The sequence below is a fragment of the Filicampus tigris genome, chromosome 11 (assembly GCF_054856515.1).
Source record: "Filicampus tigris isolate MCC_2025a chromosome 11, RoL_Ftig_1.0, whole genome shotgun sequence".
In the NCBI taxonomy this organism is placed as follows: Eukaryota; Metazoa; Chordata; class Actinopteri; order Syngnathiformes; family Syngnathidae; genus Filicampus; species Filicampus tigris.
This window is the reverse complement of record NC_141227.1, coordinates 12957979-12983487: the sequence shown is the minus strand read 5'-3', so window position 1 is coordinate 12983487 and position 25509 is coordinate 12957979. Positions and strand designations below refer to the sequence as shown.

Below are 25509 nucleotides of genomic sequence, written 5' to 3'. Positions count from 1 at the left end.
GAAGATTCCACAACACACAAGACTGCACAAGTCATAGCTTCAAAATCCTTGTTTCCTTTGTTCACCCAGTCTGCACGTACGTATTTCTAATTCTTTAAATTTCTCTTTGATGTTGGTTGATGTCATGCTGCTGTGCTGCGGGACAATTTGTTTTTCACTTTCTGGCTGACATTGCTTTTGCTAGCACTCTTGCAGATTGATGTTACGATGTAAAGTGTGGTTTCGACGTACTGGAATGGTTCGGTGTGCTCTAATGGACAATCTTCATGTACTGTATTGGTTGGAACTGTTGCTGCTTGTCGCCATTGCACAAAGGAATCCCATGACTCAGTGTGTTGAATGTGATGCACAACACTGAAGCAGTTGCTTGCCCACATTTTACATAATGCAGGTTTACTGGATGACATTGTTGAATATGCTGGATCCTCTCAGCCCACATTCAGTTTGTGTGTGTGTTGTAAACACATGCAGGCGCCTCTCTTTTTCTTTTGCATCTTTAGCAAAGTAGCTGATGTTTGCACACATTTAATTCTGAATGAGTCCTTCAAGACAAACAATTTAAGATACTTTTTGTTTTTGGGTGTTATAAAATCAACCAATTGTATTCACAAAACCTCTTCATCAGTTAATTTTTCAATCATATGATGGACTAGACTCATTAGCTTCACATGAATATGAAATATTTAGCTTACCCATATTAGCATGATTGCCTCCATATAAAGGTTTGCTTGGATGAGTTTGGCATGAAAAGAACCTGACCTAAACTATTAGTGACCTCCGACAACATAAAGGCTAATCTGGACGTATAGACAAAAATCACCACACTCACAGAATCATTTTTCTTCAAGTTTCAGTTCCATTAGGTGTGATAGCGATCGCTCCCAATACTTTTGTCCCTATAGTGTAACTTCAAGTATAACCAACAAGTATAACCATTAAACATGTTTTTGCTTAAAGTGTAAGTCAACCCAAACATGTTTTTTTCAAGAATATGTTCTATGCAGGCCCACTAGTTGAACCAAGGCAATATGTTTAATATTAGATAAGAGTTAAGCAAGAAAATCCACCCGCTTTTAGCCATCTCCGGGGACGGCCATTTTGACACTTCTGTCGACTGAAAATTACATCACAACTGCTCATGGCTCAGGTAACGACCAATCATGGCTAAATGACATCACAACTGCTCATGGCTCAGGTTACGACCAATCATGGCTGACCTGTTTTCTGATGATGAGCCGTGATTTGTCGTTACCTGAGCCAAGAGCAGTTGTGATGTCATTTTCAGTGGACAGAAATGTCAAAATAGCCGTCCCCAGAGATGGCTAAAAGCGGGTGGATTTTCTTGCTTAACTCTTATTCCACAAACACAATATTAATCAGAATGCTGTGTTTCAACTAGTGGGCCTGCATAGACCATATTCTTAAAAAATATATGTTTGGGTTGACCTCCGCTTTAAGGATATAAGTGCATTTGCATTCATTAAAAATCGTTAAAGTAGCAGTCTCCAATGCGGATGCCATTTTTATGGCAAAATATCGTTGATTGAACACATTTTGAGGGCAGCTGGTCTATTTCAGAACAGGAAAGATACAACTGGGACAACTCTCCATGTGTTTGTATGACTTTCAACAAAGCCAGTGTTTATCACCTCCATTATTTTATGATCCACACCCAGTCGTTTTCATCGGCAAATGACTCCACAGGGTGATTATCCTTGCACACAGTCGGCTGGTCCGATTAAAATAGGAGACGCTCTCAGAGGCCCACTGAGGAGGGGAAATATACCATCTGGCAGACATGTTGTTTCAGACAATACGAAAGTGTGAGGATGTGAGTTTTGTTTATATGTTGCTCAATGTACTGACTGATTGTGTCAGACCTTGCGGATGCTAGTGAAATCTATAAAGCTGTACCTGACAGTGTGCTTCCCTACTGGATACTAAGAGGCATTCAAAATCTAATGTCATCAGTCACTTGCAGGGCACAAAAAGAGACAGACAACCATACACATCTCACATTCACACAGTCACTGAGTGGGGACTGAGCCCCACACTGCTTGCACTGAATTTAGCTGAATGCACCACTATATGAGTGACTACTAATGTCACAGTTTTGCATGGGTGGGACCCAAGCGCAGGGAAGCAGGAAGACAGGCCAGGCGGTTCTCAAAAAGTTGTTTATATTCCAAAAAACAAAAAGGGAAAACAATTACCGTGGAATTATCAAGAATGTTAAGCAATGAATCTGACTAAGACAGAAAGAAACCAGAGGACTAAATACAAGCCACCTGACAAGACAACAAGAAACACCTGGACAAGACAAGAGTAACCAAGGGAGCTGATGGGTAGACACAAGGGACTGGGCTGACAAGAACAGGTGAACACAAAAAAACAAAGAGCCAGACAACATGCGAAAAAGGGACACAGGAACAACATGACAAAACTAAATCCAATGAAAACCAAATAACACAGATCATGACAACTAACGTGATACAAATATTGTTAAATGTTTGGCTATCAGTGAACCACCGTATTTAGAATGTATTTACCATTTCTTTTTAAACGTGATAAATGTTTATATTCATTTGTAAATTACCATGATCTGATTCTTCAAATCTAAATTATATGCTTATGCTCTTCTGATAATTTAATTATATCACTAGTTGTTTTTAACTTTAGAGTCATTACCTTCAAGAAGCCTTTTTATATTGTTTGTTTGGGGGTTTTTTTGTGTGTGTTTTTATTATTCTGGAAAGTGGGGCACGGTGGTCGACTGGTTAGCACGTCCACCTCACAGTTCGGAGGTCGTGGGTTCGATCCCGGCTCCGGCCTCCCTGTGTGGGGTTTGCATGTTCTCCCCCTGCCTGCGTGGGTTTTCTCGGGGTGCTCCGGTTTCCTCCCACATTCCAAAAACATGCATAGTAGGTTGATTGGACTATCTAAATTGCCCCTAAGTATGATTGTGAGTGTGGATGTTTGTTTGTCTCTGTGTGCCCTGCGATTGTCTGGCAACCAATTCGGGGTGTCCCCCGCTTACTGCCCAAAGACAGCTGGGATAGGCTCCAGCACTCCCGCGACCCTTGTGAAGATAAGAGGTATAGATAATGGATGGACGGATATTCTGGAAAGTCTAAACACTTGGTGTCTTTTACACGTGTTAATTCCAGCATTTAAAAGGTCCAGACTGCCTCTAAACCGTGATTTAGCGTAAAGTTCAGAATGACATTCCAATCCAGTTTCTACCGTTTTAACATTCCCCTGCCATTAATTGCTTCAAATCTACTAAATCCATGTTAACCACAGTGTAGCGAGCCAAATGATTATCTTCTTGATTTCTAAATTGTGTTCCTCCACAGATTATCCACTAAGTGTAGTAAAGGGCTTCACTAATCTGGAATTTGCCACGTCAGGATTAACCGCATCTCACCGCCGTTTTAACACATTTCGAAAATGTTCAGCATTTTACATGCTGAAAAAATATACAGTTTTTTAGCTCTTGTTGCATCCTGTTTATGTTAATGCATGATCATATAAAACCAAATTGTCTTTGCAATGTGTGATTTGTTCATTTTAAGTGTTATGCCAAGACTCATGCTGGATTTACTAAGGATTTACTCTCTGAGCTACTTAGAGAGCAGAGAAAGAATTTGGTGAACAATACCGTTGAAGTTTCTTAACAAAATAAGACAAAGCACCTCCATCTTTATAGTGTTTGATAAAGCATTTTAAAGAATTTGTCTAAGGTGATATTAATTACCTTTTTTCGCCTGCAACATTCATGTAAGTGAAATTTTAGTGGAGCACTTCTACAAACTGTACTTTTGGATTATCGTACAGAATCAAGGCTGATCAATAATTCACATTTGGAGTGGTGAGAAGCATCTGCTGCAGCTTCATCCTGGCTTCAAGCCAAACAGGCCACATGTAAACACTGCAAGATACAACTAAATTTAGACTAAAGATGCAAGATGAACTCCATTATGAAACTCTTCCTATAGACAGTCTTATGCTATACAATCCATTGATTTGTATCCATTCATTTGTCTTTATTTGTCAGGATGATTTTTTTTTATCGATTTTTTTTGCGGCTTCCAATGTTGAAAGAGTGCCCCTGTTGATGTGCACTTCTTACAGTATAATAATGGCTGTGAACAGAGTGGACCTAGTTAACAAAAGCAAAGTCAGTGTTGCCAACTTTGCAATTTTTCAAATATATTTAGCAATATATATATTTTTGTTTTGTTGAGGTCACCTCTCCTTGCCTGTGTAACCCTTCAACAAATCTTTGACTGTTCAACGTTGTCGCGGCTTTTAAAAATGGATTTTTATGGTCTTGGTCTTGTCACGGTCTCGGTTTGTCTCAACTTCAGTCTAGTCTCGGTCTCGGCCTGTTTCAGTCTTAGTCTTGTTTCAGTTTCGACTCCCCAAAGTCTTAGTCTTGTCTCGGTCTCCGACTGGCTGGAAGTGAGATATTCCGTCGAGATCGGTCGAGACCAGAAGTGATCTGCTGTTCTTCAACTTTATTAATGTGATAACAAGGAGAAGCGCTTAGAACACAAATACCTTCCAATAATGAGTTACTAACCACCCACCAACCAGCCCCATCATGACTGCAACCTTTGTGGTAAACATCCAGTAAACACAGCTATGATAACTTTAGCTTTAAGTGTCACCAGCTAATCATTTTGCCTTTCTACGATGAATATTTCTGGAAAGAGGCTATATTTAACAGCTCTAGTAACTTGGCTCTGTAAATCTTCATTTTACGGTAAATACAGTACATCCAAGGATTTATTTTTCACAATAATTTCACAGAAAAAAAAATGGTCAAGATTTGAGATTTTTTTCATTGCGTGCTTTAAAAGAGTTGCAGTCACAGTTTTTGGGCTGTCCATTTTATATGAAAGGAAATCTCAATTAAAGAAATAATGCTCTTTATGTTGTTTTTTTTTTTTTCCGGTGTGAGGCAACTTCTTGGTCTTGGATAATGTGTTCTTGAGCACAACACTACTATTTTTCAAATTATACAAAGAAATTGATGGCGGGGGATTTAGATGTGGGAGTAACCGGATAGCATCCATCAGCTGCAGTGCCACGGACAAGGTGAGATAATGCCTATCTCATCTTGTCTGTGGCATTATTTGCGTGTCACATCAATGAGCGTGTGGGTCAAGTAATCCTTGTCAGAGCAGGCGTCCTGACCATGATGTTACTTTGCCAACTCAGCAGGCTTATGCCCGAGACAATGTCCTACACGGACGTATGAGACATAGAAGGGGTCGAGGTGTAACGGTATATAGAATCGATCGATGACTTCAATCATATGATGAAATTAATAATGACACAATTATCTCGTGTACAGCTGCCATACTGCTGACTTAATTTGAAAGATAAGAAGGGCATGGAACAAGAATTGAGCATGCTCTAGAAGTTAAAGATGTGCAACCGCAGCTGAAAGGCGGTGACGCAAGAGTTTAAGATACTCTACTCTAGTTTTACTTTTTGCGAAAGTTTTTTTATTTGGGTTCAATTTGCTTCACTTTGGATTCCGTGACAAAGGGCCTTTTAAACAGTCTCTCTCTTTTGTTGCCAGGTTTCTTTGACATTTCCATATCTGAAATCAGTGGCTGTCAAAGTTTTGACGTCACAGTCATCCAATTGCCGTATTTGCACCACAGATGTGCCCTTGATCAGATTTAGTCCCAGTGAGAGAGAGAAGGCTTTTGTTGCTTTTAGTTTGGGCTTTTAATGGAAAGTGCACTGCAGATAGGAAGAGCACAATGTATCCTTATTTCGATGATATCTGTATCAAAAAATAGAGCTGGAATAAGAGGTGGGAGTGCGGTGATGCTCAACAAAATTCATAGCTTTGTTGCAGTAACAAAAGGTGGATGAACTGGCATGAACTTAAATATGCATTAGGAGCTATTATTTTTTTGGGCACATTAAATATGGTAGCTAGATGCACACTCATTTCGTGGTAGTCTGAGGGTTTAGTGTTTGCTTATATGATACATTAAATCAACTATATTTAGTAATTTTACCTTAAAATAGAAGCTTGTTCCACCGGGTTCTATAAAAAGGGGAATGCACTCACTTGTTGCCATTGCGAACCCCAGATAGGTTCTTTAACATTGGTGGACCAGCCGGGATACTACTTGTGTTCTGCTTGAATGTTTTGCCTTGACTTCTTGAGCTTCCACTCACGCCCATAGACTGGCACACAGTAAATTGCCTGTCATATCAGGACATCAAGGACAGATGGATGATGATAAACATGCAAAGAATTTAAGAGTACGGTGCATAACCAGGCCCTATTGGTGTGAGGGAATATTGCAAATGGTTGCATATATAAACAAAAGCACAATTCAGGTATAAAGAAAAAATATGATATAATACCACAAAACCTTGAAAAAATGTTTAGAAAGAGAGAAGTGGGTTATAAATTAATAGGGAAATTTAAAAAAAAACGTCATTCTCACAAATATAGAAAGATTCCGTATTTCATTTTGTTGGGTGAAATTATGGAACCGTCTTGGTGAGAGATTAAAACTATATACAAGTATAAATCAATTGAAAATGAAATATAAATGTTATACTGTATATTCATGGAATACAGAGGTAATGAGGGTGGGAGAGAGTCACTGGGTGTTTAAGAGTATTTCTGATTTGTACTTATATAATTATGTTTACTATAGTTTGGTTCAGGTGTTTTGTTGTTGTTGACTGATGGGTTTTGGAACTTTTCTATGTTGATTTATAATGATGGTATATACCTGAAGTATTTATAAATTTATATTATCACTATGTAGTGGTTCATTATTATTATATCTTTAGCATTATTTTTACCATAGATGAAGAATAGCGATATAAATTAAGAAAGAAAAATGGAGAAGGGGTGGGATTTAATAAATCTAAACTTTTTTCCACTCTCTTTTGAGCATGGAAGATTTTGTTAGGTATGCTTTGGCTAATTTTTGATTGTTGTTGTTATTATTATTATTATTATTATTAATATTATTATTATTATTATTGTTTTCATCGTTTAGTTTCATTGTTATTGTAATTATTTTTTTTTCTTCATGTTCAAATAAATCAACATTCATAAATAATCATCATCATCATCATCGTCAAAACATAGTGGTTAAGGAACTATTTAGGGAGGGGAAAGTAAGGCCCGTGGACCATAAAAGGCCTCTGAGAGCATTTGATCTGGCCCAGCATGCGATCCTAAAAAGAAATCAAACCTCACAGGAACTGTTACAAAAATCCCCAAAACATTTAACCCACAAATTCTTCTCATATGTAATAATGAACATTTGCTTCATCTTGCATCATATTTTCTTCATAAATTTAGTATGGAAGACTAGTGTCAAATGGCTCATGTTTACAAAAAAAAAAGTTCCCCACCCCTGATTAAACTCTTAAATGCAATTTGTAAGGACCTTTAGGATAAGAATCATCATGCTTGGAGATGCTTGTCCGAAACGGAATACCAACTATGTTTAAAGGTCGACATGTCTTTCTGTCACATTGCAGTCTTATATTGATGCCTAAAAATGTTCAAAGGGAGCCTGATCCAATACTGTCACAAATTTCACTCCTGGATGTTTTAACACCAGGTTATCACAGGCACCTCATGGTTAACAAGGTGCATAAGCACGTCTTCACATCAAGAGTGACACATAATAGTCTCAAGCTGTCATGCACTGTGAAGGTCAGAGACTAAAGCCAGTGTGACAAATATTAATCCTCAGCAAGATGGCCTCTCTTGCCCCTGCACAAACTTCTGCAAAGTTGGAAAATGATCATGTGCAGTTCTCACCGGGGGACTTGTGACTTCATTTCAAGCAACAGGAAGTCATCAATCAATACCTGTGGTTGTTTGAAGGCTGTGAGCAGCACTTCATCACAGCCCTACATGGAATTACCTGAAACAATAAAAAAGTCAGTTCAAGTAATGCAGGAAACATTTGCTGATTTCCAGACCGGGCTATGTTTGGGTTTCATTATTGATGACTGTGTGCAACCCAATCTCCCCTGCAGCCACACAAGTGTGCTTCTTCGCCTTGCTTGGATCAACACTTTTACAGTGGTAAAAAATGAAGAGAAAAATAAAATCCAGCTGTACAGACTCACAATTATCTGGACCTTTTTTTTTAATTGAAATATGGCCACATTAGAGTGATTCCATGCTGGCGTGGTGTTTTTTTTTTTTTTGCAGACTAAATCGTGTCTTTTAGTCACTGCTAAACTTTTGCAGACCTCTTGGGAATAACTGAAGGTTAATGGCCAGATAGACATGATGTGTTTGCCTGTGTGTATGCGGGGGTGTGCGTGTGTGTGTGTGTGAGAGAGAGAGTGCAATAGAGAGGGAGATAGATAGAGAGAAAATAAGTTGAGTGTAGCAATTGCTTTGATTTGTATATTTATGGTTTAAAGCTCCCAATTTCCAGAGCTTCTATTGGGAGATGAAGGGGCCAGACTGTTGCTGTATTGAGGAGCCTGAATGACAGCCCGCCTTCCAATCATGACCATGGCCTTCCCGATACCCACTTAGAATGAATGATTTTATGTTCATGCAGAAAGCCTTGAGCTGATTTCAGTCCACATCCTTACACGTTATATATCTCAAGTGGATCCACACTTTAGCTGTCCACTCAGCTTAATTAATTATTATCTTGTCCGTCTCAGTCAGATGAGCCCTCCTTAAAAATGATTTGAATCGGTCCAATGCGTCAGCTGAATAGCAGGAGATAAGAAAAAATGTGTAGCACTTGTTAATTCAAGCTCGAGAATCGTGAGAAGAGATGATAAGGGACCACACAGTAGATTTTATTTTATTGATGTGCGAGTGTGCGCAGACAGGCTGGAGCTGCTCAGCCCTTTTGGGAAATTCAGACTACAGTCTCCACGGTCCCTTCCTGGAATAATAAACATTGCTGCCGTATTGATCAAATGACACAGCAGAGGTTGCTTGGTGCACTAATACACAGCTATACACTCACCAGCCATAACATTAACCTGCAGGACTGATTTAGATTTAATACAAGAGCTGTATCAAATAATGTGACTTTACAGTGATGGCAATGCTTGAATTTAGTTTACACTGTTCGGGAGATACTTTTGTTGACGCTGCACTATTTTCTTTATTTTTTTTACTCACTAGTAAATAATGCATGAATCTCAATGACAACATTCAGGGATATACAGGAAGTCGTTATCTATAAATCCTCTCCTGATTCAATTTAGGATTGTCTAGCATTGGCGGCAGTCTCTGCGCTCTGGTGTTTTTTCTTTGTGCACTGCATCGTGAGGTTGGAAATATTACAAACAAATGTAATGCAGTCACCCACCACGGCAAATGACAACAAAATAATATAAATGATGAAATGTATGCGCTACATTTGAACACTAACAATCAATAATGTTAGGCAAGCCCCCTCTCTGTCCACTTTTAAAACCCGGTTGAAGACGTATTTCTATTTGCTGGCTTTTGATCCGGCCTGAGACCTGACATTTTCGGCTCTTTTCCGGTGTCTGTTGCAAATAGTGTTTTATGTTAATTTATTGATTTCACGTGTTGTATTATGGCTATTTTGTTATTTGTATGTAAAGTGCTTTGTTACAGCTCTAGCTGTTGTGAAATGCGCTATACAAATACAAATTTATAGTATATTGTATTAAATTGTCACCTAATTAAGTAAAGGGACTGCGTTTTTGTACTGTCACCCATAGGAATACATTGGAAAGGTATCGACAGAAATTATGATCTGTTTCATTTTCAAACAGTGTTATTGTTTTCTTTCTACTTTCGGAACAAGTTCACAATTTGCGCTTGTTTTCGCTCCATTTGTGTTAAAATTAAACTAACATTAAAGCTGTGATCTGTCATTCTTGTTTTGGACTTGGTAGACGTATTTTCTCGATGAGAGGCTTTCTTTGTTAGCTTTGTAAAGACACTTTTTTAATCGCCCAAAAATCAACCTGTCATGATTCCTTTTTTGCACTTTCGGAGCAAGTTAGCAAGCTCCACTAGTTTTTGCAGTGTTACCAGGCACGGCTCCAGGATTTTTTTTCTCCCAGGGCTCAAAGGGGGCTTGACCAAAACATAGGGGAGCAGAGAAAGTAATATTTATCAATATATTTAGAATATTAAATAAAATGTTGGAGGGGCTTTAGTGGCATGGCGCGGATTTCTCACAGGGCCCGACAGTCCCACCCCCACCTCCTAGCCTGGAGACTAGGACAGTTACTCGTACTAACCTTAAAGTTAGAATATGAGGAATCTACCACTTTTTCTTAAGTGGTATCATGTCCTTATTCTTTTGACCTTTGTTAAGGTATTTTCTCTATGAGTGGCTTCCTAGTTACCTTTGGAAAGACACACTCTTTGCATCACTGATTTATATTTTAGGCTTTTGGAACAAGTTAATAAGCTCAACTAGTTTTCACCCTAAGACTCTTTTTTGTAGGAAGATAGCACTTGCTCTTAAATGCCCTTATTGTTTTGGCCTTGGCAGAGGTATTTTTCTAAATACATACTTTTTGGCAGCTCTTTTATTGGATCAGTTTAGAGCAGCAGGTGGGCTTCATGAAGTGCTGTAGTGCTCTAAATTTTGCAGCATGTTTTGTCTGGAATTATGTTTTTGACTTTGTGAGACAACAGGTGATTCTCGGCGCTTAGTATGGAGAAATCTACAAATCACGCTGTTTTTGTTATTTATTTATTTCTATTTTTTTTCTACAGTGTGTATAAAATAAACACATAAGGGATGATTAGTGACTAAATTGAAAAACTATTTCAAGAAAAGGTGCTCCCCCTCATTCCCCAACAACAGTGGTGTGAAGTGGATACCGGTAGCAACCATTCGCGCTGCTCCGGCGGGGTGGTCTCACGTTCGAGGGTTTCTAATCTCGCTCGCTTCTTGCCCGGGGGGAGACCACCCTTTTATGCATACGATGACTTTGAGGAATTATCCCGAAGCATTATTATCCCCGCATTGGAAGTGGACCTCCGGCCGAGTCAACACACTCCGCGATAGCGAGCACAGCTGCTCTCATTGGGCCAGCCTCCCCCATCTCTGACGCCGGCTAAGAGCCGCGCAGCATCAGTCGGATTCCAGGGTGAAAAATCCTTGCTAGGAAGCGGCCAAAGGCTGCTAATTAAAGCAGTGCACGGGGAGGGGGGGAAAAGATAGGAAAAGAACGGATAAACAGGTGCGTAAGGAGGGGGAAAGCGGGCGTTCGGAACGGAGGCAAGCGGATGGAATAATTTTTTTAAAAAAAGAAAAAGGAAGCACAGGAAGAGATGCAGGTAAATATGACCGCTCGTTTTTCAGCGTTATCGATACCGGCGCTATATGTTTATGTTAGAATCAGCACCAGGGTGTTTGGACAGCTCCCTACCAACCCCCTCCTTCTCATTTCCTCCGAACCTCTTTCTGCTCTCTTGGCGCCGTACAGCTGCATGCTCCGAGAGCTGCGGCGCTTTTCTTTTTGATTTGTTTATTTCATTATTTTCTGTAGTCCTCGCGATCAATAATACATGAATCCAAAAAGAAGAAGAATACGGTCACTTAAAACGTCACGTGTGGGACGTGCGTGTTTGAAAAATCGCCTTCTTGTGATTGCAGGAACGATTCTTGGGGAGCCTGGTCCACAAAGGCGTGTAGAACTGTGCTGACAGATGCCTCGCATACAAAATGCTTATGTGATCGTGTGTCTACCTTCGCCATTTTGGCTCAGCAACCCAGAGAAATGGTAAGTGATCTGTCGTTCTTATTGTTATCTCTTTTTTTAGGGTGGGATGAGAAAGGGTGCGCTAATCCAGTTAATTCGACGCTGAGGGTGGAGTTTATGTGTGTGTATTTGTGTGTGGCAGTGGTGGGGGGTCTTTTCTAGTGTATACACAGTAACTCTCTGTGCTTGTCATCCAATACACGTTTCCCAAGAAAGGAAGCTAAAAGTTGCTATACTTTTTGACTATACTTTTATCCCATCCCGTGTCTGATGATGATTATGTGTGGGACTGGATTTTAAAAAAAATCCCAGTTTGTGTTACTGAAGTAATTAACCGTGAGAACATGGAGTGCTTACAGTACAGTACAGTACAGCGTGGCCTGCATTGGTTTACAACAGAAGGGACGGGTGCTAGGCCTCAGTCATACCACAAAAATAATATTATTTAGCCATTTTTAAAATAATAATCGATCAGGGATGGTGAGATTAGCTGGTAACATTGATACATAATAACTACACACTACAGAGTCTGCGTATGTGTCTTTTTTGTAACTTTGCAATGGAGATGGAAAGAGACTGACACAGTAGTGACTGTGTGCGTAGTATATTTTCCATCGTTTGGTATTCACACCTCTTTTGTTAGTTACCTTGACACACCTAACAACACATCACACATTCTGGAGCTCCCCTAGAGGAAAGGGTGAATACAATTACCACTACACTGTACTACTGTTTTCAACCAAGCCCCCATTTTGATAGATAGATAGATGGATGGATGGATGGAAGGATAGATGGATGGATAGATAGATAGGTAGACATATGCTGTGGTTAATGTTTGACTAGTCTCCTCTGTGCACCATGTTGGAGCGGCCACTAACCTGCTCTGTCTTCTCCACAGACCATGGAATACTCAGGGGTCCCATCTGTGACGCTGATAGTTGGCTGCGGTCTGTCATGCCTTGCCTTGATCACGTTGGCGGTGATCTACGCTGTGTTATGGAGGTAATAACCAATGGCCCCACGATGACAAAACATTTAATTATGTGTGTCGTCTATTTAAAAGTGCAGTCACATTTTTATGTCCTCTGCTTCCTTAGATACATCCGCTCGGAACGTTCCATCATCCTGCTTAACTTCTGTTTATCTATCATCTGCTCCAATATATTGATCCTTGTGGGGCAAACACAGACACACAATGTGGTAAGTTTCATTTCCCCATTTCCTGGTTTACTAGCACATCTAAAGACACAGTGGCCCAGTGTTTGTAAGAACAAACAAGCTGGAACAACATGAAAGCAATTTTGGGGTTTGTACTTGCCTTGCTAAGCTCGGGTTTGATGTTAAAAGGAAATGCAGTATTTCTTGTAACTTTCAGGACTCTTTAGAGATGCTTATAACTTTGAGAATTAGGGATGACACAGGAGTCAAGTAATCTTTAAGAATTCTGTTCATTTCAGGAAATTAGTCATGTCATCATCATACAGTTGATTACCAAGGCTTGAGGGAAAATGGAGTGCACTATACTTGGAACTTGTACGGAACGAGCAGGGGCATGAATGACTAGACCTAAACTGTTTCGCAATCTGAAGAACGACAACATGACATCAGCTAAGAACTCCTCCAGGCAGTATTATTATGTTCAATGTGGCACTGACATCAAAACAGGAGTCCAGAACATCTGGAGAGAGCGTCTCCTTTACCTTAACCATATATATTATAAATAACAACAAGTAATTGTATATGTCCCCTATCGTCAACAACCAATCAAGAAAATGTAGTCAAATGTCCATCCCAATTGAGAATGTTGGATTTTTAGTCTTTTTCAGAAACCTGTGTGCTCCTGTCATTTCGCCTCCATCAACTTTTAACAGAAGGAACTAAAAGGTTCATAATATAATACCATTGTGAAATACACATTGTAAAGAGTAAAGTGCAAGAAAGGAATGAAAGTGGTTCAGAGGTGTCTTAAGTGTGACCTTTAAAGGGGTGCAAAAAGACAGAACTTCGGGGGGGGGACTGCATTTATCGGATGTGTAATTTGTTTTATGGTGCGTTTTGCATGCCAGCTGTTCTCTGTGTTATAGAGTGCAAACAAACAAGAATGTAACAGCTTTAGTGCAGCGCCTTTCAAGCAAATAGCTCGTTTTCTTTTCGGTACCGTGCGAAGAAGCCTTTTGTGTATAAACTGAATGGAAAATAAAGTATTTCTTGCAGTTCAAGGATGAGCGTGCAATTTTGCTCAGATGCTCTTTAATCAAGAGTTATATTGTCCTTTGCCACACTGACAAACCAAATGTGGATCATCTAGACAAGGATGGCATTTGGGGCCAAAAAAAGGAAAAGTTACAAAAAGACAGATGACTTTGAAATGATGACTTGAAATGATTTTGGGGGGATGGGGGGATCAAATGAGCAACTACGCAATACTTTGCCAGTGGATTTTTGAGCACATGACACATACACACCAGGGAACATGGTGCACCACTCAATCAAAGACTAATGAAGCAGATGAGAGAAGATCTAAAACAAAGTTGAAAGTTGAGCTGCAGCTGAAAAGCAATTATTGTACTTTGCTGTATTGAGTGTGATGCTTTAGACGTGATTTTTGTTCATTTTTGTTGTTGTTGTTAATGAAGGGCTGAAGTTGACGTTTAAGTGAGCAGGACTCTAAAGGACAATGGCAGCTCCTCATAAATATGCATCAGCACTCCAGCTTTGGTTAGTGGCCTGTAAAACATTTTTAAAAAAAAGTTTGGCAAACAGTTGTTGTGATTTACTAGCTGCCCACACAGATGCCCTCCTCAGTCATTTGGCAGCACTACAGTGACACATTGTCAGATTACAAAGACATGTTATTGTGTAGCGGGATTGAAGTTATACTTTTACCCAGCACACTGATTTACCCCTTTATCCACCGTTCTGCCTAATTAGTCCAGAGTCTTTGTTTTGGTGAGTGTTCATCAAACTGCATTGTGACTTGACGATCATTAATGTGAAGGTGCAACTTATCAGGAAGTAGATGGCCTTGCCAGCGGTTTTTACAAGACACTGTTCATAAATCAGTGTTCTCTCTTTATTTATTTAATTATGTTCAGTGAAAACTGAATCATAGATATAATGAATGATTGTAGGAATTGCATAAACTGTGTCACACAACTATGATTGAATCTTCAAAGAAAGGTCAGGATGTTGATAATTAGAATTGCATAAAGAACACTTTTGCCTATATTATTTGTCAAAATCTGAATCCATGCATGGTGAAATCCTGGCTGCACCACATTTATCCAGTGCAGAGTAGCAGCCTAGATGACGAATGCACAGAATTGAGCCATGAAGGTCTTTTTAAAGCTGGGCTGATTTGGAGCCTTGTCTGATTGAATCAAGCAATCTTGAGGTCTTGATTACAACGACACCATTTAGTCCCCCTAATGAGATATTTGCATCAAAAATCTTCTGTGGGATTATCAAAATCCATGAGCATTATGAAAATGTAACCGTCAACAAATAAACACCTCCAACCATAATATTTATGGTGACCCATTTTTATTAATGTAGATGACAAATCTGTGCCGGTATGTTATAGCAACATTATGTATTAAATTGACCTCACCTCAATGTAAATTGACTAATAAGGCAATCCTGAGCTCTGTCATTGTCATGGCAACCCCTCATCACTAGACCCCTTCTTTAGAAGGTTATGTCATTCAGCAGACATGAAAAAAAAAAATCCAGTTCATGTTGACTTTAGGCGGGTGACCATAAACAAAAATAAAATAATTGCTTTAACGAAGAAAGCAATTATATAAGTGTGACATTGTAATATGCTTCCTGTGTCTAATGCTTTTCTTTATAGTAGATCAGCATAATCTCTTACATTCCATTCAGTGGGCTGATGCTGTTTCGTAATGCTGTCGATAGCTCTTTACTAACAGAGCTGCGGCGTAACTGTTAGTACAACATTTCTACCGTAGAACGCTAAAGTCAAATGCTGTCTGAAACAATTCAACAAAATGACAACTGGGACTAGTATGTGAGCCTGAAATCGATTAGATTTAAAGATAACCTTCCTTCAAAAAGATAAAACAATGCAAACAATGTTATTAGAGGTAATTGCATGGTAAACCTTAATTGGTTACCAAGAACCAAGAAGTGCTGCATCAGTAATTGGCAAGATGGATTCTTCTTGTCAGTCTCCTTCAGTGCTGTTGAAGAGAAAGTATGAAGCGAAATGATGGTATTCTTGCCTTTGGATTTATTCTGTCACTTGTGTTGTTATAATATTTGTGAAATATTCCACGTTTTTAATCAGACCTCGTGTTAGAGTGGTAGGTCGGCGAAAACATAGACCTGGTGTGGGTTTAATTGCTGTGCTGCACGACATTGCCTCACTTGTTGTTGCTCCAACTCTTGAAAGAAGTGCATGTAATTGGCTCCATTGTTTGCGGATTCGGAGTTGCTCGTTGCCTAATAGAAATCATCTCAGAGCTGTGGAGGTGTCCTCCCGGGAGCAGCAGATTCAGTGAGTCACCTTTGCCTTTCTGTGCTTTGCCTTTGTCCTCTCTCTGTGTTCATCTTGCTTTGTGGAAAGAAGACAAATCAAGACACAGCTCGGCACTGTTGCGGTTTACAGAAATTACAATCTTGCAGTTTGGGATTATTCTATCAAATTGTCAACCTCTACTGAGTAAGAATTCATTAAGTAATAGGTGGGTGGAAGTCTAAGAACTCTCATGTGTGCCAACCTTTCTTTTCACTACTTTTACTTTGTAATTTTATCATTATATTATTTATTGAGAAGGCGTCTTGTTAAAGGCCTGAATCTTTTTCATTCAAAATGAAAAATTCTGCCTAATAAACTTGATATCGTTTTATTTTTTTGCTTTTAAATAAGAGCAGATAGAAACTGTTCAAAGGGCATGGATTTAAATGAACAAAACAAAACAAAACATGTAAGGATTGCCAATTTCTGATAAATCTGCTTCTACAACAACATCCTTGATAATCCCCTCGTGTGCCATTGTTTCGAATGTAACTCCATAGCCTTTCACCCCAACTTTGTTGTATACGAGTTGCAGATTACACTGTAAGTAGATTTTATTTATACAATAATGATTCTCTTCTTTGTAGTAAATTCCAAACAGTTGCTAACAAGCCTGCAGCTAGCAAGGCGTTCTGCTGTAATCTGTAAGAATAGTAAATAATGAAACAATTCACAGTGATTGGCAAATAAAACTCCTTTGTGCTCGAAGGGATTTAGCATGAAACGCTAAGTCAACATGAGTTTAATCCAATTAGAGTCAATTTCTAATGCTTCAAGAGTATTATTTTCTTCACATGCATTACTAAAATCCCCTTTTACATACTTACCACCAATACCAAATACTGTATCGTACTGTAATCTTTGAGAGTGTGTTGCAAACAATGAGCCTTTAGTGTACTAATACATAGAAATGATTGAGACGGATCAGTAGCCTTCTATGGTCTAACAATTCATTCTTCAAATGTCTGTCGTGCCTTAACCTGATGCTGCCATTGAATCCGCTTTAACTGTTCCCCTTCTGGGTGTCTTATCTACCCTATGATATTTTAATGCGGTCCCTTCCTCACTTTCTTTGTTTCCATGGATACCAACACAGTGAGCTCCCGACATTTGCTTTTCTAAAGGCCAGTGTGAACTCCCGGTTTCATCTTCGCTTGTTTTGTACGATTGGCTGCAGTCGTCCGGTGCTTTCAGAATGCGCATAATGATGAGTATTCATCTGCATGCACTGATGATGTTGAATGGTATAGGCAGATCAGTAAACCAAGTATGATACAGATGACCTGTTTCCAGGAAACAGCAGAGCTGTTTATTATACGCACAAGTAGCTTACATTGTACACGGAAAAAAAAAGAAAAACACCCATAGTGATTAAAGAAATACATACTGTATTTATATTTAGTGGCAAATTCTTTCAATTGCTGGTAGTTATTCAAATAGTAACACATCAGGTGGTGTCCATATAATACCTCGAAATGTATATAACGAGTTACCGGCCAATGCACTTGTTGAAAATGTACTTTTAATGTTCAATATCAGGAACACTTTGTATTTACGTTCTAAGATCATTTGAAAGGTGCTATACACGTAAATGTAAGTTATTAGTATTTGCAATTTTAGAGGCTTGCATTGGAGTAACACTCATATCAAATGTAGAAGGGAATTTTCAAGCAAGCATTGTCGTATAAAGCTTATTGTTGCTGAGTGCAAACTTGTAAGAGCTCACATTTCTAATTTACTACATAGTCATGTGGACGTATGTCTTGGGATTTCTGTAGACCTTGATTGGATGAACTACTCTGATACTTTCAAGCATTACCAGAGTGTGATCGTGTTGCAAGTAGTTATGGGATATTTGCTTCACTTACTGTACTAGACACTTCATTAAGTACACTTGCACTACATGTTAAAATCCTGTTCAATGTACAAGAACATCAACATCTCTGTCTGCCCCTTCTCAAAAGAAGTCATGTACAAGGGCTGTGTTCAAAGTTGTTTCAAAGCTCTGACATAATATTCAGTGGACAGTGTGTCCCTTGGTGGTACTCTAATACATACGTACATAAGTACACGAAGAAGATAAAGCTCAGAAGAAGATCGAGCTCAGTAAAATTCTCACCAATACTAGTCATTTTTTTCAAATGCTTGTGAGGTTTGTTATATTGTCTACCTACGTATATTGCTACACTGTTTGTCCAAAATATCGTTGATCTAAATGGTCACAAATGCTAGTTTTGTTATCCACTCAATGACGTTTTGCATTTTTTAATAGCATTCCGCTAGCAGGGCAAAGTTATGTGATTTGACTTAATACGCAAAGTATAATTCTCTTTTTCATTGTGGTTAGTTTTCAAGTAAACCACCAGTAAATATCAACTGATATTGGCAGTTAACAGCCGGAAGCCAGCATTTGGCCTCTTTTTTTGACAAATTGGTAGCAATCTGTAAAACTGCTGCTTGTTGTGAAGTTCGCTGCCACCATCTAGTGCTCAACTTTCTCACCTAAATAATTTTTTTAAGTTACGTTTTTTAAGTAAAAAAAAAAAAAGACTAAAAAAATTGGGTCACTCTTAGTTGAGCTACCACTGAATTATGTTTACACTAAAAATATATTTTAAAAAATGAAAAATAGATCTATAAAGTGTGTTTAATCATTTTTTTTATTTTTATTTTTTTATTGGACTGCATCATTCTCAGAGGTTTTCAATAATTTGGTTGCTCTGTCAGTACAATGTCCCAGTCAAAACTGCACCTATTTTTACAAAGGTAGAATTTTGATAAAACTCATGTATAAGACCTCATTAAACTGTGCAGCTATTGCTGGTAAAGTCTCAGCCTGTGAGTGCACATGCTATCAACCCAAATCCATGTCATACTTTTACCCTCTTTAGTTTATTCACGTTCCCCTTGCATCTGGGAGATCCCACTCAATGGAAAAGCTTCTCTTGTCATGTTTCCATCCACATTTATGCGCTTAATGTCTCCCGTGGGTTTAAGCAAATACCTACCCACTTGTCAGGTATGCGGTAATGCAGGATTATTCTCTCGTTTGAACCCCATGCACACAACGGGGCGGGGGGATTTACTGTGATTCTCTCAATGGAGACTTACAGGCGAAGTCACTGTGTGGATGCCCTGGGATGGCATGATACACTTCAGTCTTTACCTCACACTATATTCGACTGCTTGACTACTTATAAAAAGTGCAAAGTATCCTCACTCAGTGTCAGTGTGCCTTGACAAGACTCTTAAGGATACCTCTTTATTTCTAATCCTCTCCTAAACAATCCCCCTCTGGCGACGTCTCTCCGTGGAACAAAGATGGACGAGCTAATGAAGCTGCAACGAGCCGTTCCATTATTGAGCCAGAATGCTATCTCCTGCCTCCAGTGCTGCCGTCTGTGTCATTTAAGAAGTGTTTTGGTTTTTTTGCTCTCGTTGCTTTGCGTACAACAGTTGACCTTGGCTCACATGCCTGCATGTGGGATCCCCAGCATACTAATAAGGGTCAATGCAGAGGAATATAACACCGTGGCGTGCTGTGTCTGTGCTGTGATCTTTATGGCCACTGCCACCTCTAATGCTGCATATCCAACTGATTCAACTGTGTTTCATGTATTGCGCATAGTGATGCTTATTGCTTTTTGGGGGTATTTATTGTTATTTACATCAAGGTTAAGGAGGTTAGTGTTATTTCATGTCGAGATGGTAGAAGGAAGAACCTGTTACATTTTGGTGCTACTTTCTAATGTATGTGCAGCAGAAAATCACCTGCTCTGATTTGGTATTTGTCATATAAAAAATATTTGTTTTCCAATCAATGAGTATTTGGAAGCATTTCTTAAATGTATCCCTTACCCTTTTTCCTATTTGTGACTAGGGTGTCTGCATTATGACAACAGCCCTTCTGCACTTCTTCTTCTTGGCATCGTTCTGCTGGGTTCTCACGGAGGCTTGGCAGTCTTACATGGCAGTGACAGGAAAGGTCCGGACGAGGCTCATCCGCAAGCGCTTCCTCTGTCTAGGCTGGGGTAAGTAAGCGGCAGAATTTCTCATTGACAGCTCACATCTTCTGCCCTTCAACTCAAGGTTCATTTTGTAAAAGTAATTGTAAGAGAAGGCGAGATCGTCATTCAATCAGGCTATGATGCTTTTGCACTCGAGTCAACACGGGCCAACCTTGAAATGGGATGGAGGGAGGGAGGGAGCTACCTGGGTGGCAAACTGTTACAGTGCAGACATGCCATAGCAAGTTACTTAAAGGGAGTACTACAACATGTACTACAATAGTGAACACATAATGTAAATAGAACTGTTATGAAACATTTCAAACCACCTCTACATAATATACAGTATTTTTTCAACCTTGGTGCCAGACAATATGACTTTTCTATTGCATGGACACATCCATCCAAATCAAATTCCAACAAACCTCAGACATTCATGATGGCAAAAATATTTGAGAGAATCCTGGTTCCTTCTTTCAGACAAGCACAAACGTCTCCTTTTAAAAGAAAAACTGTTTTTGAAAGAGCCCACGTTCATTCTTCTTGTTACCTAGCAACAAACATGGCTCTCTTAGTCATTGCAGAGCCACTGCTTCGTGAACATAGCTCTAGCTATTCATTTATATTTATAAAAAAAAACATGCCTGAACAGATTATCGAATGCTAAAAACAGACTTTTTTGTACCCAATTACATTTCTGGTTTAGTTATACGGACCCATCATGTTTTTCATCACATTCACAATCAGAACAATTTTTAAATGGATTACTAAAGAGATGCATGCCAAAAGTCACTTTGTGGTCTCTTCATTCCGCCTGTATGAAATACTGCGGACGATGATTTATGGGACTCGTGTGTACTCTCGGCACACTTTGGCAGACTGTGGATGGCCACAAGGGCTGCGTGTGCCTCCTGCCTCCAGGAAACTGATTACATCAATAGCACCTGTATGCGCTTTCCACAACGTTAATATTCTGAGCACACAGAAGAGGAACTGATCCCATCACACCAGGGCATTAGATTTTTTTTTTTTTTTTTTTTAACAGTACAATGATTAAAAACTTTACAGCCTCCTGGACTTCAATTATGAGAAATCACAGGGGATTTTGAGTTGTTCTGCAGCTTTAATGGCACACTATAAACACCAAGTAGTTCAGTGTATCATTCTTATGTAATTATCGAGCATCTAATGAAGAAAGTTTCCCTACATTTACAGGCAGCAAATGTTCTCAATTTCACCGCATAACAAAGAGGTCTTGACTATTCATTGATTGTTTTCTCTTGAAGGATTACCGGCTTTAGTGGTTGCTGTATCAATGGGATTCACCAAAACAAAGGGCTATGGGACACCCTTATAGTAAGTTGGCCTTTTTGCTACCATTGAATATTCACTGTGCGTGCAGTAGACTACATTAATGGCAACACTTAAGCGTAATGATTAAGTGCCTCTGCAGTAGCTCACTTATCCTAAACAGAGCTATAAAGACAGTCCCACAAACGCAATGCGATTTAGCGATTGCTCAGCAGGACCCCAATTTCTCGAGTTGTATCGCAGCTTGATACCAATGGCATGAACACTGCTTAGAATCTTTTTAGTGTGTGAAAATCTGCAAATAGAGTTACGGCATATGGCGCCTACTCCCCTGACAATTGGGGGGGAAATACAAGCGGATGCTATTTTGTGTGCCATTAACTCAGATGTTAATCACTGGCTGCAAGTTAACTGTTGCTCCCTGTTTTCTCTGCAGCTGTTGGCTGTCTTTGGAGGGGGGGCTCCTGTATGCCTTTGTTGGACCTGCAGCTGCTGTTGTTCTGGTGAGCGTCAACCAATAGATCCAGTTACTGACTACAGGGAATAGATGGAAAATTTACACAAAACTTTGAAACAATAGCAAGAAGAAATATAGCGGTAAATCGGGGAGCAACAGTCTTGGATTATTACAGAAACAATAAACACTAACAAAATAAATTCCGTTTTGGAAAATGAGTTTTAAGATAGCCGTATCGGAGCAAACATATCTTTTACAAATCCCTGCGTTTAAGTGTGATGGTATACATAAAATACGTGTTACTGATGTTTCAGTTGTTAAATAAAATATTAAAGCTCTTTATCTGTCAGAGGCTCATCTCACTGGAATACTGAATGTCAATTTGTGTGGAAAAAGAACATTCATAGGTGGAATTTGTAATAAAGTCATATTTTACAAAGGTTTCCAAGTCAAAGACACACACAGACATGGAATTTTCTTGTTCTTTGCTCTAGTTTTGTTTTGCCTCCAACCTGAAATGGCATCATGAACAAGAAGCACTTCAATTTATTTGTAAAGCAACTACATAAAGCCTAAAATTGCACACTGCTGCTCCAGTTTTCTGTCAGTGAAGTTGCTGCTAATGCTGGATGAAGGTGCCTTTGAGAGCAAAAGTGTTTCTTATTAGGCAGATCTTTTCCTAAGGCTGCCGTGCCGGACTGAGTGTGCACGGCATGGCTCATCCACTGGCTGAAATGTGACAGATATGAGGAAGAAGAAAAAAACAGAAGCTAGAGGTCGAAGCTCAGTGCACACACGCAAAAGTGAGATGGGGAGAAAAATGGGACAATGACATCAATCATTCGCTGCTAATGGAAAATGTCATCTTGGCAAACCCTTGCTTTTAACATTAAGTTTAAAATAATTGTTGCATTGGCATGATTTATTGACGATTTCTTTCCGTCACTTGCAGGTCAACATGGTGATCGGTATTCTGGTATTTAATAAATTAGTGTCCAGAGACGGCATACTGGACAAGAAGATGACGCATCGAGCAGGGTATGACAGCACGTCCTTGTTAGTACCTTCATTTTTCTTCTTTTATTATTCATTATTTCAAGACCGCATGAGTAATAACAACTAATTCGATCTCATGTTCTGGTTCTGGTCTAATAATACAGTTCAGATGTGTTTGCACTGCTGGTTTGAATTTTTCTTCACCTTTTAAATAATTAGTTTTTATGTCAAGACATAATGTATAAATAGGTTAGTGTATGTTTAACGTCTACATTTCTGTTAGATTGTTTTGCCGTTTGTAAGCTTCTGACCATGTCCATGTTCTGTTTTTTTTACCTTAAATATGTATTTACCCTGTTCACTGAGTATTGGACCAGTGAAGCCAGTTCATTTAATTGTTGTCTGTGGACTGAAAACTTTGGGTATGAGCTCAAAATAGGTCAAACAATCAATCGGTTACTTTATTTAACCAGAAAAAAATAATGACGAAAGTAAGCACCTGGAAATAAATCCTGAAATTGTGATCTCTTGCTTCATATTCATCTTTTGATGTCAAACTTAAATGTTTTCGGTCTACTAAAATTTGCTCCACTGTTCCATTACATTTGAAGCGAAGTGTAAATATTATACAGTATTGTGTATAGTCAGACGTTAGCTAAATGATGTGTCCTATGGGGCCAGTGACATTAGAACCAACAGGTCACAAGGCTTATTTTTCTTGAGCTGTTAAATAGCTTCATCATTGCATCCATAATCTATTACCTTCACTTCGGTCAGCCAACGCGCGTTTGCTGCTGTAAATTTGTATTTTTGACAGTTGCATTAGTGTAAATTGCAGAATTTGAGGAGGATTTGTAGAGAAAAAAACCATTCACCATTTACAGCTGCTTTAAACATAAACAGAGTTGGATCTTATTTAAAGTGTTGTCTAAAGGAAATCATCGGACATAAAGAGGTCAGCTTTCTCATGGGAGCGACATGAATACATATTTTGTTGGCAGAATAAGTCCAAGATGAAACTATATTACGCCCACACGCTGGCTGCGTGTGCCGTTGCTAATATTTAACGATGCACAGTTTGTGGTTGTTAGCGTTGTTGGTCACGCCGTTGTCTCTTATGCCCCACAGACAGATGAGTGAGCCGCACACAGGTTTGACTCTCAAGTGCGCCAAATGTGGTGTTGTATCAACGACTGCCTTGTCAGCGACTACAGCGAGCAACGCAATGTAAGTGACTGCGAATCAATAAGACAATGCTGCATATACAGCAGGTCCACCTCGATAATGCAGAGCCACTGCCATGGCAACTGCTGTTAGCGCGATAAATCAGATCACGGCGGAAAAAAAAAATGTCTGAGCTGTGCTTGTGAATTAACAGCCCTTAGGTGACCACTAATACCAGGCAATAATATGCCTTATTTCTTCTGTAAATCCTCTCAGGGCGTCCCTATGGAGCTCCTGCGTCGTCCTGCCCCTGCTGGCCTTGACCTGGATGTCCGCAGTGCTTGCCATGACGGACAAGCGCTCCATCCTCTTTCAAATCCTCTTTGCAGTCTTTGACTCGCTGCAGGGTTTTGTCATAGTGATGGTGCACTGTATCCTACGGCGAGAGGTAGAGCCATTTTTTTCAGAAACTATTTTTGATATTGGAGCTGCCTTATCTTCCCGATTTTATCCAAATGTATTGACAAGAACGAGACCAAACGATGACAAATATTTTTGTCCTTAGGTCCAAGATGCATTTAGATGTCGACTCAGAAACTGCCAAGATCCGATCAGTGGTGATGCAACAGGGGGCTTTCCTAATGGCCATGCTCAAATCATGGTAAGTGCGTTTTCTCCACTTTTATCATCGGAGCCACATTCAGTTTAGTATGTTACTTTTGCTTTATTTGCTTTTCAATTGTCAAAAGTTGTAAAGGGTAGTCAAAAGAACTGATCCGGACAGTACGATACTGTTGATGAAGCTGGACCCTTAGATTTAAGAAAGTAATATATGTGCTTCTGTCCTGGCTGCTCAGTCCAATATGGCAATGTCAACATAAGTTGACAATAACGATGTACACCAGAAAACCGTGCACACTCAACTCTGGGTTCTTGCAACCTCGCTGAGTCAGCTGGTTTTCTTTATGCAAATTAGTCATGCACCTCTGTCCGGGCAGGTCAGTGTAAAATGGATAAGTCAATAATGATAAATGAAGGAGGATGGAATATATGCCACACAATGAATTGCATTTAATCTTCTCATGAGTCAGTTTGTAAATCTCACCCACATTCTCATTTTAATTTTACACCAACTATTTTAGCGAATTTTGTTTCTAGATCTGAAATCGACCAGCATCTCTTAAAGGGTGTCATCTACCTTAGAGGTTCAACAATATATGCCATCATTTCGCAGCGCATTGTTTTTTATTGTCTCGTAATTATCCCTGAGTAGATACTACATGACATTAAGG

The 25509-nt window shown here is 39.3% G+C and overlaps 1 protein-coding gene across 8 annotated transcripts in view; it reads left to right on the top strand.

The window, feature by feature from the left end:
* adgrb3 (adhesion G protein-coupled receptor B3) overlaps positions 1–25509 on the top strand; it is a 132370-nt gene that overhangs the window by 97776 nt on the left and 9085 nt on the right. For 6 of the 8 annotated variants that reach the window (XM_086044588.1, XM_086044585.1, XM_086044582.1 and 3 more), the window contains 10 exons: positions 11637–11763; positions 12641–12744; positions 12840–12942; positions 20163–20313; positions 21576–21645; positions 22037–22103; positions 23010–23113; positions 24182–24280; positions 24494–24665; positions 24783–24878. In XM_086044588.1, the coding sequence (XP_085900714.1) occupies positions 11637–11763; positions 12641–12744; positions 12840–12942; positions 20163–20313; positions 21576–21645; positions 22037–22103; positions 23010–23113; positions 24182–24280; positions 24494–24665; positions 24783–24878 (1093 nt within the window). The remainder of the gene's footprint in view (positions 1–11636; positions 11764–12640; positions 12745–12839; positions 12943–20162; positions 20314–21575; positions 21646–22036; positions 22104–23009; positions 23114–24181; positions 24281–24493; positions 24666–24782; positions 24879–25509) is intronic. The other 2 variants (XM_086044583.1, XM_086044587.1) reach the window with 1 other exon arrangement.